Source organism: Centroberyx gerrardi, chromosome 6, assembly GCF_048128805.1.
Source record: "Centroberyx gerrardi isolate f3 chromosome 6, fCenGer3.hap1.cur.20231027, whole genome shotgun sequence".
NCBI classification, from domain to species: Eukaryota; Metazoa; Chordata; class Actinopteri; order Beryciformes; family Berycidae; genus Centroberyx; species Centroberyx gerrardi.
In genome coordinates this window covers 30,256,320-30,270,458 of record NC_136002.1, presented here as the reverse complement: position 1 = coordinate 30,270,458, position 14,139 = coordinate 30,256,320, and the positions used below count along the sequence as shown (strand labels likewise).

General features: G+C 42.5%; 2 protein-coding genes across 2 annotated transcripts in view; one reads left to right on the top strand and one right to left on the bottom strand.

The window, feature by feature from the left end:
- On the bottom strand, positions 1 to 6,258 carry rhbdd1 (rhomboid domain containing 1). The gene is made up of 8 exons (XM_071897124.2): positions 6,099 to 6,258; positions 5,293 to 5,457; positions 4,676 to 4,955; positions 4,371 to 4,509; positions 4,004 to 4,092; positions 3,414 to 3,470; positions 2,407 to 2,550; positions 1 to 2,200 (listed from the first exon to the last, which is right to left on the bottom strand). Exons 2-8 carry the CDS (start codon positions 5,443 to 5,445, stop codon positions 2,070 to 2,072), a joined length of 993 nt encoding a protein of 330 aa, XP_071753225.2. The 5' UTR covers positions 5,446 to 5,457; positions 6,099 to 6,258; the 3' UTR covers positions 1 to 2,069.
- Positions 6,259 to 8,089: 1,831 nt separating this feature from the next.
- eml2 (EMAP like 2) overlaps positions 8,090 to 14,139 on the top strand; it is a 42,338-nt gene continuing 36,288 nt past the window's right edge. Inside the window, exon 1 of the mRNA XM_071897118.2 lies at positions 8,090 to 8,291. Within this exon, the coding sequence (XP_071753219.2) occupies positions 8,090 to 8,291 (202 nt within the window). The remainder of the gene's footprint in view (positions 8,292 to 14,139) is intronic.

Here is a 14,139-nt window from a genome sequence, read left to right as displayed (position 1 = left end):
ATAAAGCAGGATATATTTATCATATTGATACAAAAATAGATTGTAAACAGAACTGATTGACTGTTTTCCCAGCTCAAATCAGTTCACCTCTATCAACATCCAAAATGTAAATCAGAGAAACAAATCCATTTCCACTCTAAAACAATAGTAGACAAAGGAGTAAGACTGTAGTTTATACTGTATCTGGGTCGTCATGGCTGCATTCACACAGGAACAGAAAGTCTGAACCTCAACCTTAATGTTAAACCTTTGTGTTGCAGATCTGACCGTCTTTCTCTCTTTTTGAAGACTTCAAACATGATCAGATCTAGGTGAGAAGCAGATCTTTTGTTCCTGTGCCTCCGGTCAAGAATATAGAGTATAAGCATTTGCAGCATCATATGATGGTTCCTGCTTGAACGGGCCAGAACTCTGTTAGACGACAACACTGTGAAACCAACAAGCCAAACCAGAACCGTCTTCCTCTGAAAACACTCCAGTTTCTTCTTCTTCTTCTTCTGGAGCTGGGGGTCACTGGAGAATTATTAACTTCCAATACATTACTGGAATTCAAATATTTCCAGTTTCGTACCTGCTCTAAAGCAATACTTGTTTGATACCTTTCTATGCTGGATAAAAGCATATTTGAGCATTGGTGACATTCTGGTTACATTTCAAAATACAATTTGCATCGGTTTTCAATCGATTTCCTCAATAAAAAAATGACTTAGTAGAAAAGCTGTAATCCCACTCAAATACTTTGAAGCTTTTCCAGACTTTTAGAAGCATTCAAATGGATTCTTAGGCTGTTAGAGCAGAAGTGCTAATTGAACACTCTTACTGAAGAGTTTATCAAGAGGATTACAAAACTGTGTAATCCTGAGGTTCACTGGTCTAAAAGCCAAAGGTCACCGGCGAATCTGTGTTCTCGCTCTGTTCAAATCAGATGCAAATGAAAGGTTTCATCCTAAAATTGTATAAATCCATTTTGGATATATGACGTTTATATGTTAATATTTCAACAACACAGATTTCTATTCTAAAAACATAATCTTGTAAACGGAAGTCTTATGGCAATTTAATAGTAGTGCATAAAGTGCTTTACTTTCATGCCAACAATCGCTTAACGGCATCTCAGTTTGCAGTGAAACTCTTCCACTGTCTACTGTTCATTTCCACTCTGACTGGAAAAGCCCTCCAGCATGAAACAAGGCCTTATGTACATTATTCTCTTCCTGGTGAGTTCCCTTCAAAATGGGGGTCCAAACACACCCAAACCAAACCTCATTACTAACTCTGAAGTTATTACACATCAAAGTAGCTTCCCTTAGCCAACATTAAAGGGAAAATCCACCCAAAAACCCTTTAACACAGTCAAAAACAGATATTGGCAATGTACTTTGCATTTCTAGGTCCATTTTGTTGTTTTGTGTTGTTGTTGTATTTTTCTTATTCCTGCGGATAACTGGCCAAACAGCAGCGACAACGGAGTTTGATATGAGAAAATGTTTCAGGATGTAAAACATCAGCGGTCAACGTCAGGTTTTGGTGTCAGTCCCTCAGAATCAAAGAGCAAGGGCTTCTTTCTAGAGCCGCCATTTTGCACCGAGAGACGTTCAACAATCATACAGGGAGAAATCCATCGTAGAAGAGGAGAGAGACCAATTTCTCCACCCACAGGAGCAGCAGATAGACCAGAATGCAATGCAGCAACAAGACATGATGCGTTTTGAGCTGTCACCATCACCATTGCTCTCTGCAGTACAGGCCCGTTCTCTGGCTGTTGTCAAAATGAATTGTGGGAAATAACAACCTGAAGTACATGAGGCAGGTTGGGGGAAAGTGGGTTCACCAAAAAAGTAAATTACAACACGCTGGAATGCACTGAACATCACAGATTGATGAAATATAACAGTGTAAGAGTATCTGATTAACTCTCGGGTTTGGTTAGAGGCAGGTTATTATAAAAGATTATGCAGGTTAATATGGCAGACTTTTTGGTCAAACGTTCTTGCGGTACCGCTGGGCCTGTGGAAGGAGTTTAGACCAGACTTCACAAGGGGTTTCCTCTTCTCTTGTCTCATCTGTCATTAAAACCTTCCTCCCCTCTGCGGCTGGTCAAACCTCAGCAGCCTCCTCCTCCTCACCTCCTCAGCTGCCGCATCCTCCTCAGAGCGCTGGAAACCATAAGGAGGAGCTGCTCCTCTCTGGCTCGTACGTCCTACGGAATATTAAATATTGTTATTACTAGATTTATACATTTTAAGCATTTAGCTGACGCTTATCCAGAGCACAGGTGAGAATTCAGTGTCTTGCTCAAGAACACTTTGACATGGCACACTGGCTGTTGTGGGGATTGAACCTGTGACATTTCCCTCTAACCACAGTCACTCTACATATATTACTGTTCTCACCCTTCTCTCTCACCTCTGTCATTCATGCTGTTTCTGACGGCAGCCTCAACCTGCTCTTCCTCTGACAGTCCTGCTGTATACGGGGCTGTATAGCCTGTTGTATAACCTGTTGCATACCGCTGGTCTGCTGAGTATCCTCCTCTAGTGCCACTGTAGCCTACACACACACACACACACACACACACACAGAAAGAGAGAGAGAGAGAAAACAATACCCATTAGGCGAACAGTAGACGATGACGGCAGGCTGCCTGTCCACTTCTTTTTCTCATTACTTTTGATGGAAATGCCTCGCTGTTGCACATTCCTGAAAGCACTTACAGCTTAGCATGTTTTTAGCGTTCAGAGTACCAAGTGCTGGAAGTGAAAAGTATTTAAACTTTAAGCAAAAGAGTCCGAGGCTTCAAATGGGTTTTCAGCAGCAGCCATGGCCAGCACTTCCCACGTGCATCTGTTAAGCATTGCTAGCTAAAAAGGTGAACACAAGGGCTTAAACTGCTGTAAAACAGGACTGAAGATGCATTCAAGACACCTGGGAAGTGGGAAGATTCTCCCTTCAGAGCTAGAAACATCCATGAGGAGAGAAGAGCCTGAACTGGGGTGCTGGAAAATCACATTGAGCATGGCATGACCTCTACACTAAGAACTAGGGGTTCATCAGGGTTCTTCTAAAATCCAAAGAGAGCCAATAAGCACCACAGGGTTCCTCAAAAGCAAAAAAACTCCCTGAGGGGTTCTTTGGATGACTCCCATATGTTACAGGTATGTGCAAGAAGTCAGGTTTCTTCAACCATTCATAAAGGGATTCCTCAGGGAATCGTCTGGGGTTCCCTGATGGTTGCAATCTGATGAACCCCTAAAAGTTTCCTGAAAGTGCTTTTACATTTGAGTGCTTTTTACATTTTAGAGAGACTTATCATATCATCGTATCGCACCATACAAACAAAGTACCTTGCTGAATTATCACACAATTTTTCAAATATTGGATACATGACTAACTTTCCTTAAATGCTGTTGTACCTGAAGAGCGGTAGTATGTCGTTGGCCGGGAGTTAAATCCGTTTGACGTCACAAACCCTGGTGGGAATTTAGAAAAACAGAGAATTTCAATGTATAAACAGAGTCTTGTAAATACATTTACATTCAGATATTAGGATTTAGAAACACACACACACACACACACACACACACACACACACACACACATCTGCACATGGACACATTTGTCTTCAGTGTTAGAATGGTCTTATCATTCACAAGCATACACACACACACAAACACTCACACACAAATGATATGTCACTTAGCAAGTGCATGTGTCAAAACTTGGTTGACAAAGTTACTGAAAATAGGAGCTGCCATTTGAAACCATGACACGGCTCAAATCACATGACAAAATTGCATGTCAATAAAACTTTTCCAGGAATGAGGAAATGTTCTCATTGAAGCCCATGTACTTTACACATTTTTGCAATTACACATTGGGCTTTTAACAGGTTCCAGGGGCCCAAGGGTGATGAAACTCACTCAACACATAAACAACCATGTAAACTGTCTGTTCAAGTAAACAACACATGCACACATACACACAGACACACACATGGCCAGACCTGCACATGTCTCCATGATGGTCTTCAGCGGTCCAGCGGTGTAGAGCAGACCCACCACGATGCCGGCCAGGTGGCCAATCAGGGACGTCCTGAGGAGAAGAGCACAGACTTACACATCACCTGTGACATAACGCCATCTGGTGGACGCTTTTATCCAAAGCACCTAAAAGACTAAGCATTTCAGCATGGGTGGCTCCATAGGGAATAGAACAGAAGCACTAACCTTGGACCCCATTGAGTTAGACATGGGACCACTTGAATCTACTACCTCATATTGATAATACCTTATAATATCTATATATCTGGGTTGTCCAGACATGGTGAATCCTGAGAGATTTCCAATTCTGATTTCTGATTGGTGTCTCACCCGGGGGACGTTAGGTGGATCAGCACTAGCTCCACCCAGCTAGCAAAGCGATTGGATACAGGGAGACCCAGACCCATCACATAGGTCACACCCCCTGGGTGGTAATGGTTACTGAGCACCTTCAGGGCAAACAGGACACCTAGAAACACAGCAGTTTAATGAAACATCATTATATCATCATATATTTTCTCATATTGCATATCAAAATCTTGTACTTTCTGGAAAACAGCGTACCAGTAATACCATCACAGACTTTTGAACAACAAAACTGTATTGTCTTCCTGGATTCTGTTGGTAGTTTGTACCTGAGAAGCCGACAGCACACTCCATGCTGTAGGACTGGTCCTGGGTGAGCTTCGTTAGCCCCGCCTCCAACAGCAGATAGACCAATCCGGTGAGCAGAGAGAAGACGGACAGTAGATAGAGGAACCAGGATCCGCCCATCCGTTGCTCCAGCTTGGTGCCCTTCCAGAGGAAGGAAGCCATGTTGAAGTAGAGATGCCAATCATCGACATGGTGCAGCGGGGAGAGGAGGAGGCGGCGCCAGTCTCCATACCAGTATGCATTCTGGACGCTCACACAGGCCTGGGGGATGGATGGATGGATAGTGCTAGTAATAATAATACTAATACAATAAAACTAAAAATAATAAAACTAAAAATAATAATACAAGGCAACGGTAAACACGTTGTCCCCTTCAAATGATGCAGGCCAATGAGTAAAAAATATATCACTTTGACGTGTAAGTGTAGCGCCCCCAGTGTCTTGCTCAAAGACATTTCAGCAGAGAGGATGTTTGTTAACATAGGGGGTTGAAATTAGGTCAGGTAGTTACCCCAACAGTGGCAGTAGTAAAAGCACTGATGGTGGAAGTAGCAGAAGTAGTAATAGTAGTATTAGCAGTGTTATATTGGTGCCTTACCTGCATCAGTGGAGCGGCAGGGAACAGGTAGAGGTAGACGTTGAGTCCCAGGACAGCCAGGGTGACGGGGGGGATGTTGTCCAGACCCACCTGGAACAGCTGGGAGGCCAGGAGCAGCAAGCCCAGCTGGGAGCCCCGCTGTCGGCCCCGCATACTGAAAACAGCCTGGGGAGAGACAGCCGTGCTTTTTTTCAAAGATATATTGTTTTTAATCCATTTTTGCTTTACTAGAAACTTTCCAGCAGACAGAGACAGGAGAGAAGAGGGAGACAGCGAGGAGAGAGGACCTCTGCCCACTCCTCATACTCAGCCCAGCCTGAGAAGATATAACATCAGTCAAGTTACATCTCATATTACAACTGCTGAAATTATGAAGGTTGTTCTTGTCCAATCACACCAGCCTGCAAATATCAGGTAGGGAAGGAGAAACGAATGGTGTGTGTGTGTGTGTGTGTGTGTGTGTGTGTGTGTGTGTGTGTGGTGGGGCAGTTGAAGTTGAGGTGACAGTAACACACAACTACAAACTCATGAGCTACACTTATATAGCACACACATAAAGCTAAATATAAATCATAACTTACAGGCACTACAGTTTTTCCGCAGCGGACTCTCTATTTCTCCTGGACAAACCGCTGCTGCTCCCTGCTAACGGCAGCTGAATAAAAAACTGTTAACGTCAACAAGTTTAGTCGTCTGAAAAACAAAACAGGGTTCGTGTTGTTGGTCTCCAAAATACATTACAAAATCAGTTTTGGTCCCCAAGAAAAAGCTTTAACCACTGTGTTAGTGAATGTAGACAAACTTACTGTGAGTGAAGTCAGTAATTAGCCTTCTTCCTCATTCTTTTCGTGTAGGATAACGTTAGCTAGGTAGCCAGACCGCAAACCCTGTGAGAAAGTCTGTTTGTATTTCTCTCTCTCTCTCTGCAGGCTTCAAAACATTAATCACTCACAGATGGAAAGGAAACAGATCCTATATCTCTTAGTCACACGCAACCAGAGATATTTTCTTGGCATTTCGTCATTTATCGCAGTTGCACTTCGTGGCGTTGAGTCACGAAATGTCACGTGATCATAACAAATCGACGTAACTGGCGCAGGCGCACTAGACAGCTGCGCTCAAGCCACCACGCGCCTGTAGCTATGCAGAAGAATTAACTATCAAGATAGTTCACGTCCTGTTGCAGCCTGTGGAAACTGATGTGAACTAGACTGGAACAGCTTTGAGACATGAAATCAACTGGAACTGATAATTAGGTGGCAAGTGCGTGCATAATTTTAAAGTATTTCATGAATATTCATTACTGCCGTCAGACATCATACTACACAGCAGAAACGTGAGTATCTGCTGAACAACCTCGTTTTGTACTAATTTAAAGACATGTTTAGGTCTGACAACACTATCAGTAGCTTATAAGAACTTCAACATTAGTGACCGGCTAAATCAAATAAGCCTCTTGTAGAAAAAAAAAAATATTGGACCTAATGTGACACACAGACTCGGTGACTCCCAGACAAAAAAAAAAAGGTTTGGGATTTAAGTGAAGACTGAAGTAGGCAGGAGTGAAACCTCTCACTTTCGGCTAGACACTCTCTGGTGTCAATTAAGAACATGTGTGCCAGGTGTAACACACCTTTCCACAATTAATTATTCAGCCGTGCGCAGGAAACAGAAACCCGACTCCCATGGATCACCTTGCTCTCACCAAAACAAAACCTTACAGTTCAGTCAAATATATGAGATATATGTGTAGGCTATAGGGCTTTTACTCAGAGCAAAATGACATAAAAAATCTACAGTTTCTACGGTTAAACTCATCCCTCTCTCCCTCCACGTCGTCTCAAATGGCTGGCCAACCTGCTGGCGGAGAGGCTGTTGCTATAGTAACAGCGGTACGCAGAGCAGAGCGAGGAGAGGAAGTTGCGTCAAGCTAGCGAGAGATAATTAGAGTAATACCGGAAATTAGATGACTTTCCCTTCAAAACAAAAGTGTAAAAGCTGTCACTTGGGGGAAAAAAAAAAATAGAACTAGAAAATACATTTCATGTTAAAAGTCATGTTAAAAATAATCATTACAGTAGGCTAAATATGGAGTGTAACCCTAGTTGTGAAATACATAGGCTACTAAAAAAATATAGGCTACTCGGGTGCATTGTATTACTTGATGAGAGTTACTTATGGACAGGTACATTTAAGGAAAAATAAAAATAAAAATATGTAGTTAATACAAGCAAAGCAATTGCTCTTAATTGGAAAAAACATTGGAAGGCCTAGAATTGGTACGTCCGTTTAAAATATGGCACAGTGTATGTCACTGGAAAACATAATTTGTACATTGAGATAGCTATGTGAAAAAGGCAGTATTTATCTTTTTTTCCTCTTTTCAGCATGGGTCTTCTTTTGTAGGCTACTGTAAGAGGATAGAAGTGGGAGGGCGAGCATGAGAGGAGGAGAAGGAGTTTGTGTGATTATTATTGATTTTTTGTTGTTTTTTGTTAGGCTACATGTGTTGAGTAGCCTACTTATAAATAGAATATGAAGGCTAATGAAAACTCTTATGAAAATATTGCTAAAAGTAAGATTCCCCTTAAAAAATATTCTTTATTTTCATGTAGTACTTAGTATTAATGAAAACACACTGCAACATGTTCGTCAATATGACTTTTATTTTGAAAGCGGTGAGCGGAAGTCCTATTTACTTTATTGCGGCTGGCTTGACACTGGTAGAAAGAGACGGGAGAGGAGAGGAGAGGGGGAGCAGAAGCAGGTAAAGGTGTGCAGTTTTGGTTTTTAATGAATGTGGGGGAAGACCGGACGGGGTGACGGCGTGAAGAAAAGACGGACGGGGGAAGAGGAAGACTCGGGACGCGTCTGGAAGAAGGAAGACCCGGGAAGAAAGACGGAGAAAGGAAAGAAAGAGAGAGGGATGTCGGAGAGGATCGCTTCGTGTGGGAGCCTGTATGACAGCACCAACCTGCTGCTACAGTACTGCAACAATGGTGAGGCTGCTCTCTCCTTTCAGTCCCATCTGGTGAAATGAACCGTCAGACCAGACTGTCTCCACACATCTGAACGGCTGTCTGATCTCATTCACACATCCTCATTTTATTCCCCAGACTGAAAAAATATAGATTTCACAGAGGCTGTCCGTCAGAAAAATGCTCAGAAATATATATATATAGCCTACAAAAATTGGCCAAAAATGTATTTGTATTAGTACATGAAGATGACATTCATTTGAAATTATATTTTGGACGGTGGAAACACATTTTCTTCCTCTGCTGCAGCATAGATCCAAAATATGTTTTGAATGAATGTCAATGCCAATTTTATAATTACGTCTTTCATTTTACGATTTTATCTTGTATTCTCTTTTAATTTCTCAGCACCTGTGTATTTTTGTTTTTTTTTCTGTTAAATGTTTTTGTTTAAATTTTTATCAACCTTGATTTTATTATTCAGTTGCTTTTCGCACTCATTGACCTTTTCCCTTTTCATTTTGTTTTGAAAAGTGCTATACCAATAAAATGTATTATTAGCAGTAGTAATGTCATTTTATGGCCAATTTTGTTATGCTGTATATTGTGAAACATATCTGGAAACATATTCGGAAGTATTTCAGTTCATTCTAAGGAAAAAGGTGTTTAAATGAGATAAGAAAGCAATTCCAATCTGACAGCCTGACGGTTTAATTTGAATATATTTTGCATCATTTTGGACATATTTTGTTGACAGGGCAGAGCAGAGGAAAGAAATGTATTTCCACTGTAAAAAATATATTTTGAATTTATGTCATCTTACTTACTTTTTATGCACTTACTTACGTACATTTGGACACATTTCTAAAAGGAAAGTATGTGAGAAATGTATTTTTCTAATCAGTCTAGTGCATCATGCCAAACATCTGCCTCTTACCTGGGTTAGTGTAGAGGTGGTTGAGGTCATTTGAGGATAAGATCCGAACTTCGAGTCAGTGGAGAGTTTTAGTGTCCCATGATGGTGAAAATGCTGTTTGAGAGGCTTTTCTACAGAACTGGCCTTCAGAAACCATCAGTTGAAGCCTGTTATCACATCAGGAACCACTGACACACAGAAAGATCTTGGTTGTAATCAGGATTTGAGTGAATTCCAGACTTTATGTCCAGACCTTATTTTCTTGATTCAATTTGAAGAGTTTGGTCTTCAATACAATTTACATAGAGAGTCGTCTTGTCTCTACTAACTGCCACATCACTGCATGGACGATGAAGATTATTCTTCACACAAATACCAGAATATTTGAGATGACAGGTGTCTAAACAACAGAAAATGTGTAGTTGCCTGTACATCGGGACATTATAACAATATTTTTCCATTATTTTCCAAACTTTTCAAGACCTGGAAAATACCCGATTCATTTTCCATACAATTATTTTTTCCATACATATTTTCCAGATCTGTGTAGGAACCCTGGAATTTGCCTTAAAATTTCTTCATTTCAGAATTTAAACAGAAATGGCAGTCGAGCCTCTATTCTCCATCAGTTCTTCATAGATTTGAAGTAGGAACCTTTTCATGATGAAAGGTTTACAGCTGTTGGATGGTACTTCAGCTGAAGCTCAGTCAGTTTAATGACAGCAGAGCAGTGTGCAGATCGTATTGACTCTGATGGAGGGAATCTCCTCTCTGCTCCCTCCCACCTGTAGCCCGGTGCATGTGTAGCTGTCACATGCTGCTTTAGAAATACATGCAAATGCTGCGCTGCTGCCAGGTGAGATGATATCAGCAGTGACAGCGCTGGAGAACGGAGGGCTGTGGCTGATTATTAAAATGTGTCTGTGTCAGGCAAACAAGGCAGGAGGAGTCATGGCTTTGCTGTTTCAAACAAAGAACTTCTGTAGCAGCATTTGGAGAAGAGCGACACGCAGCGCTTAATGGAAAACAAAGGACAGAGAAATTGATAAAAAACATAGGGAACAAGAGCAAGAGTTAGAACAAGTACACCGCAAACAAAAACCTTAGACATGGGACCAGAGCTTGTGTGTGTGTGTGTGTGTGTACCTTGGCACTTCACCAAAAAAGATGACTATATCTGAGACCAAGAAATCAATTCAATATTATGTAAACTGAAGATTCAACTGAAAGCGGATTGGTTCTTTCCCCGGTGTGGAAAGCACGTCTCGTTTCTGTGATCAAAACGCTCCACTTAATTTCGCAGACGGCCATATTGAGTGACAGGTGGGGAGACAGCGAGGGGTCACGGGAGTCTGATCAGAGCCGCCATGTTTGTTATCCACATGTCATTTCTGCCATGTGGCGTCCCGCTGTCCTCCACAGCCTCCTCCGGCTCCCTGGGTTCAGAAAGTTTTTTTTTAAGAGTTAAACCCCTAACTGTTGCCTCGCTCTGCTTACTGAGCATGCATGGGATCCTAACAAAGGGACAAAGTGCTTTAAAGTAATGTAAAATATACAAATGTAAAGTGAATAATGCCTGTGTACGCTACAGTAGGAGCATATTGAGTGACAGCTGGTCCTGCAGTCAGGGGACAACTGCCTTTATATCCAGCCTCCTTCAGTTTTTGTGTTCGTTTTTTTTTTTTTACATGGTAGAGATTGAGATAAAGGTGACAGCTTTGTGCATTGAAACCCACAATGTCAAAGTACATGGGATTCTCAGCAGTCATTCAGGTAGATTTTATTGTTTTTATGGCATTTCTGCTGCATTAGATATTTTGCAGTGGAAAATGGGAGAGCTTATAGGGGAGAGAGAGAGCAGGTAAACTGGATTTGAAGAGGTCAAAGTTCACAGGCCTCTCAGTCCCCCAAACACAGCAATACCCAGGTTTTTCTGAGTTTTCTGCTTTAGATTAGATGGTACAGAGTGGAGAATGACAGACAGTAGGGAGAGAATGATGCTGATTCAAGAGCAGCAGCTGTCACTCTGCTACAGCGACACACAGGCAGATTAATGAGGGGTGTGTGTGTGTGTGTGTTCTTGTATTTCTGTACTTATGAAGACCAGATGTCCTCACAAGGATAGAAAGATGAGGAAATATATATAGTATAGGGTAAGGTTTAGGATTAAGATTAGAATTGGGAGTAGGTTTAAGTGAGGGTTAAGGTAAATTTAGGGTTAGGACTTGGGTTTAGAACTGAGGTTAGAATTAGGTTTAAGCCAGGGTTGGGGGTCAGAGGATAAATGTAATCAATGAAGATCCTTGCAAGTATAGTATAGTAAAACAACCCCGTATATGTGTGTGTTTTGTGAGATTTTATTGATCCCCAAAGGAAACATTTATCTTTTTACTTGCCTCCCTCCACCCAGAGGTCAGAGGTCAGAGGTCAGCCTCCCTGCAGCTGGTAGGGATCCCGTGTCTTGCTCCAGGACACTTCAGCAGGGAGGACGCTTGCTGTCACAGGGGTTTGAACCCGGGCTTTTCCGGCTGAAGGACGGTCTCTCTTCTCACTGCGACTCCCTTTGTTTCCCCCACATCCTTCAACCTGTTCACCTCGGGACCCAAACTGGGTAAATTTAGCCCGGTCCTGGGGGCCTGTCCTTCCGTAGGTCTAAGTCATGTGTCATCAAGGCCCAAGAGTCTGCAGGTTTTCATTTCAACCAAACACTACAGCAGCTGATTTCACTGATTAGTGCACCTTCGACCAGAGAGATGGGATTATTCAGGGAAATGAGCTGCTTGTGTTTGGTTGAAATGAAAACCTGCAGACTCTTGGGCCTTGATGACACATGTTTGGTTTCATACCGGACCCTTGTCATGCAGGGACCCGCCACTATCAGGCCATTTTGAGCCGTTTTGGATCCCGACCAATAGATCAGAAATCACCACCGCTGGAAAACCCCTTCCCACTGCTAAAAGAATGTAAAGAAGAAGAGGAAAATATATCATTTGCACACCCCAAAACAAGCAAAAAAGAGGCCGAGTGCAGAGCAACCGATCGATTATATCGTATCATGATATGAGTAATCAAACAAAAGACGTTTTTAAACTGCAGTAGGCGCTGAAACTGAAGCTGAAAATAGAGCTGTGAACCAAACCTGACAATACTCCCACCTTCCACCGCTACCAGCTGTTCAAGAGGGAAACGGTGGCGAGCCGTTTCACTCAGCAGGCGGTGGAGAGTAGATGTAAATGTAGAATAGATTGGAGAGCAGTAGAATAGAACAGAATAGAACAGAATAGAACAGAATAGACTGGTTTTGTATGTGGAGGGGAACGTCTGGCAGGCGGAGTTGGAGGTTTTATCTTTTACTGCTTATCTTCGCTCAGCTCTTATCAGAAGTGTGGAGTCGTAGCCGTCTGCGAGGCCAGGTAGGAGACAACAGCTGTCCTTCCTTCCTTCCTTCCTTCCTTTGTCCACTCCCTCCTCCCTTTCTCTCTCCTTCCCTCCCTTTCTTTCTGTTTCTTCCTTTCTTCCCTCTGTCCTTCCGTCCTTCTTTCTTTGCTTTCGTCCTTCCTTCTTTTTTCTGACCTTCCTGCCTTCATACCTTCCCTCCTTCCTTCCTTTCTCTCTCCTCTCCCTTGCTGTCTTCCTTCCTTCCTTCTTTCTTTGCTTCCTTCCTTCTTTTTTCCTTCCTTCCTTCTTTCCTGCCTTCCTTCGCTCCTTCCTTCGTTCCTTTGTCTCTCCTTCTCACCCTTGCTGTCTTTCTTTCTTCCTTCGTTCCTCCCCTCTTTCCTTTCTTTCTCTCTCATTTCCTCCCTTTCTTTGTTTCTTCTTTCCTTCTCTCATTCTTTCTTTGCTTCCTTTCTCTCTCCTTCCCTCCCTTGATGTCTTCCCTTCAACCTCTCTCCTTCCCTCTCACCCTCCTCTTTCTTTCTTTCTTTCTTTCTTTCTGTCTTTCTTTCTCCTTCCCTCCCTTGCTGTCTTCCCTCCTCTCTCCTTCCCTCTCACCCTTCTCTTCCTTCCTTCCTTCCTTCCTTCCTTCCTTCCTTCCTCTGCCATCTGTCTCACTGCTGTAACCAGACCCTCTCTGTTCATCAGACCTGGTCTCCTCAGCCACCTGGTCTCATCAGACCCGGGCCAAATTGTATTTACAATGCTTTTTATGGTTTGTTTTATTCTACCTGGGTGCCAGGTGGGTGCCAGGTGGGTGGGGTTTGCCAAGTAGGACATTACAATGAGACAGTGTTTGAAAGTCAGTTTAGTATGCTGAGCTGGGGCGGACAACCTGCCTGCTGTCCTCTAAATTGTCATTCATTCATTGACATTCAGTATAATTTGCCATTTTGAATTTTAGTTTAGTTATTTTTCATCAGTTCGTCTACACATTAGCGCAGAAACATATCAAAAAAGACCTATGTGTGGTTATATGCCACGCAGTATTTAAACACTAGCTAGCTGCACTATAGGCAGCTTCACACGTTGACGGGACAGGAGGTTGAAATGCAGTGAGGGGTAACTATTTGAAATTTGAGGACTTTAATACCCAGAAATAATGTAACGTCAGTAAAGTGCACACTCCTTGGACTTAAATGTCTTGTTGTTGGGGTCTGGTGGAGGTGGAGGAGGTGAAGATCTTCAATTCATCACTTCCTAAAGGTTTCCTGCTAGTGATCATACCCGACAATGTAATTTGGGCAAACAGGGTGAATCTATGGCGTCTCAGCTAGTGCTGATGGGATTCTATTTTGCGGCCCCGCTTCATGATTTAGGCTCATAAGACGATGTGTTTTTGCATGAAAATCTTGCCTATAGTGCAGCTTTAATCTCCAAGTACAGTGAACCCTTCCATAGCAACACAGTACACGGTACCAGGACAACAGGATCTAGCATACAGTGCAAAAGGACAGTGCACGGCCTACTGTACGGACAGTAGACTTTAAATATCACTCTTCACATTGAACATTCAGT

What these genes read in the sequence shown, in the direction of transcription:
- rhbdd1 (XM_071897124.2), bottom strand. Translation starts at nt 5,445, where the DNA reads ATGCGGGGCCGACAGCGGGGCTCCCAGCTGGGCTTGCTGCTCCTGGCC. An exon ending in GACATACTACCGCTCTTCAG is followed by an intron (nt 2,551 to 3,413) that starts GTACAACAGCAT and finishes GTGTGTGTGTAG; the next exon opens with GCTACAGTGGCACTAGAGGA. An exon ending in AAACAGCATGAATGACAGAG is followed by an intron (nt 2,201 to 2,406) that starts GTGAGAGAGAAG and finishes AATATTCCGTAG; the next exon opens with GACGTACGAGCCAGAGAGGA.